This window comes from Akebia trifoliata, chromosome 14, assembly GCF_017979445.1.
Source record: "Akebia trifoliata isolate Shusen 1 chromosome 14, ASM1797944v1, whole genome shotgun sequence".
NCBI lineage: Eukaryota > Viridiplantae > Streptophyta > Magnoliopsida > Ranunculales > Lardizabalaceae > Akebia > Akebia trifoliata.
This window is the reverse complement of record NC_141388.1, coordinates 7,026,797-7,029,299: the sequence shown is the minus strand read 5'-3', so window position 1 is coordinate 7,029,299 and position 2,503 is coordinate 7,026,797. Positions and strand designations below refer to the sequence as shown.

At 36.7% G+C, this 2,503-nt stretch overlaps 1 protein-coding gene across 1 annotated transcript; it reads left to right on the top strand.

The window, feature by feature from the left end:
• Nucleotides 1-381: 381 nt before the first annotated feature.
• LOC147385904 (2-oxoglutarate (2OG) and Fe(II)-dependent oxygenase superfamily protein) lies at nucleotides 382-2,238 on the top strand. The gene is made up of 5 exons (XM_086421985.1): nucleotides 382-431; nucleotides 539-829; nucleotides 905-1,152; nucleotides 1,343-1,676; nucleotides 1,798-2,238. The coding sequence occupies exons 2-5, from the start codon at nucleotides 551-553 to the stop codon at nucleotides 2,050-2,052; spliced, it is 1,116 nt and encodes a 371-aa protein (XP_086278111.1). The 5' UTR covers nucleotides 382-431; nucleotides 539-550; the 3' UTR covers nucleotides 2,053-2,238.
• Nucleotides 2,239-2,503: the final 265 nt, after the last annotated feature.

Genomic DNA, 2,503 nt, shown 5'->3' with positions numbered 1-2,503 from the left:
CAAACGTGAGCCGGACTCCCTAGTAATTTTTTATTTATTTACATCTATGAAAGCTAATTATGACCAACAAATCCACTAAAAGTATGGGCCAACTTGGCCCAATATGATAAAATTTTACATGGTGCTGGACAAATTTTTCTCAGCAACAGAGTAGAGGATCACTACTCCTTGAAAGTGTTAAAGTTGCGTAAGAGAAGACAAAACTAATTGTTGAAATTTTCTAGTTGTGGGGGTATTTCCTAGTTCCCTCCTCGTGGTCTGACTAAACTTAGTCAATGGTTTCGTTATATAATACTGAAGTGGTTTAGAAAACTTGCTACTGTATACACCTTTGCTTTTCTCCTATAAATACATACCCTTCAAATGCTTCACCTCATCTCATCATCTAATATTTTCTACTCTCATCCATTGTTCTCATTTTAGAAGAGAAGGTAGAAGTTAGTTAACTAAGTCCTAAGTCACATTTTCTTTTTATTGTGGTTATAAATTATCTTATGTTTTGGTAGAAATCTATATATAAACTATCTTTCTATTGCAGGAAATTAGCAGTATGGGTCTACCATTGGAAACCAAAAGAGATGATCTACTGGAAAGTCAGTATCAAAAGGGTGTAGTTCATTTATGTGATAAAGGCATCACAAAAGTTCCCAACAAGTACATCTTGCCTGTTATGGATCGACCCGATACAGAGGGTGTAGAACAGAAGGCGGTCATCACGGGCCTTGGCCTCAAGTTACCCATCATAGACTTTGCTGAATTACAAGGTCCCAACAGGTCCCATGTTCTTAAATCGCTCGCAAAAGCTTGCGAAGAATATGGATTCTTTCAGGTGTGTCTTAAGTTTCAATGTGGAAGATGATTTGAGGTCTTAGAAAATAGAAACTAATAAATCGACTTGATGTAGGTTACAAACCATGGCATTCCTTATGATGTTTTACATAACATGATCGATGTGGGTGGACAATTTTTTGAACTACCGTTCGATGAGAGAGCGAAGTACATGTCAGCAGATATGCGTGCACCAGTTCGATGTGGGACTAGCTTCAATCAAAACAAAGATGGTGTGTTCTGTTGGAGAGACTTCTTGAAGCTAATGTGCCATCCCTTACCAGAAACTCTTCCCTACTGGCCTTCCTCTCCTGTGGACTTAAGGTGTAATTCAACTCTCCCTCTCTTTCCCTCTCAGAATTTGATCAAATATTTAATTGTTACAGTTATTTGTGCTTCAACTGTGAGGTTGTGGGCTCAATCCAAGCTTTACCTACTAAATTTAATAACTTGTTTGCATGCTTTTCAATAAATATATTAATATTAATAACCTCTAATTATTTAATTTAAACAGGCAAGCAGCTGTTCTCTACACCAAAGAAACAAAAAATATGTTTCTCATGCTCATGGAAGCTGTCCTAGAGAGCCTAGGATTGGCTGCAAATGACAACGATGACGATATTTTAAAACAATTCGATGATGGAAGCCAGCTTATGGTTGTCAACTGCTACCCATCATGTCCCGAACCCGATCTAACGCTTGGCATGCCACCCCATTCTGACTATGGCTTCCTTACACTTCTCCTTCAAGATGAAGCTGAGGGACTTCAAATACAATATGAAGAGAAATGGGTTACTGTCAAACCACTCCCCAACTCTTTCGTCGTCAACGTCGGTGATCATCTTGAGGTTAGTACATCGAATTAAGTATGGGTTTAAAAGTTACATTGGAAATTCTCTGATTTTCACACTTCGAAAACCTATTTATTTGTACTAATAATTATTTTTGATTGATTCAATTGTGTATCAGATATTTAGCAATGGGAGATACAGGAGTGTTTTACATAGGGTTCTTGTGAATTCTTCGAGGTCTCGAATATCAGTTGCTTCTTTGCACAGTCTACCCTTCAACACTATGGTTCAACCGTCACCTAAGCTCATCGATGAAGCAAATATGAGGCGTTATAAGGATACCGACTTTGCTTCTTTTCTTGAGTATATATCATCTTGTGAGCCCAAGAAGAAGAGCTTCCTAGAATCAAGGAAGTTGACTTGGGAAAATTGAAAAAAAAATTGACTTGGGAAAAATGGAAGCTCCCCAAAAAAGTCGAGTAGTTTGAATTGAGTAGCTTAAGAACATGGCAAATGGTATGGGATGTAAAAGAATTCTAGTTATATGGAAATGGAATGTAGAACAGTTAATCTTCCCTGTTCAAATTCAAAAAATAAAACAGATCCTCTCTTTCTTCCCTTCCTTGATCTTCTCTTTCCCATTTATTTTGTATTTTAAAAGGTCTAGACTCTAGAGAGATCCGTTTTGGGGTCAAGATAATGGAACCAATGACCACCAACACCTTGAGATCACACGAAACCAGGGAACCTTAAGATAATATTGTTATTTTAATTAAAAATATCATAGAATTTATTAAGTGAAATTTTAAATGCAAACATTTGATGTTCATAAAACTCTCTAAAAGGTAGTCTCTTTTTTTTTTCAGTCTTATAATCACACACAA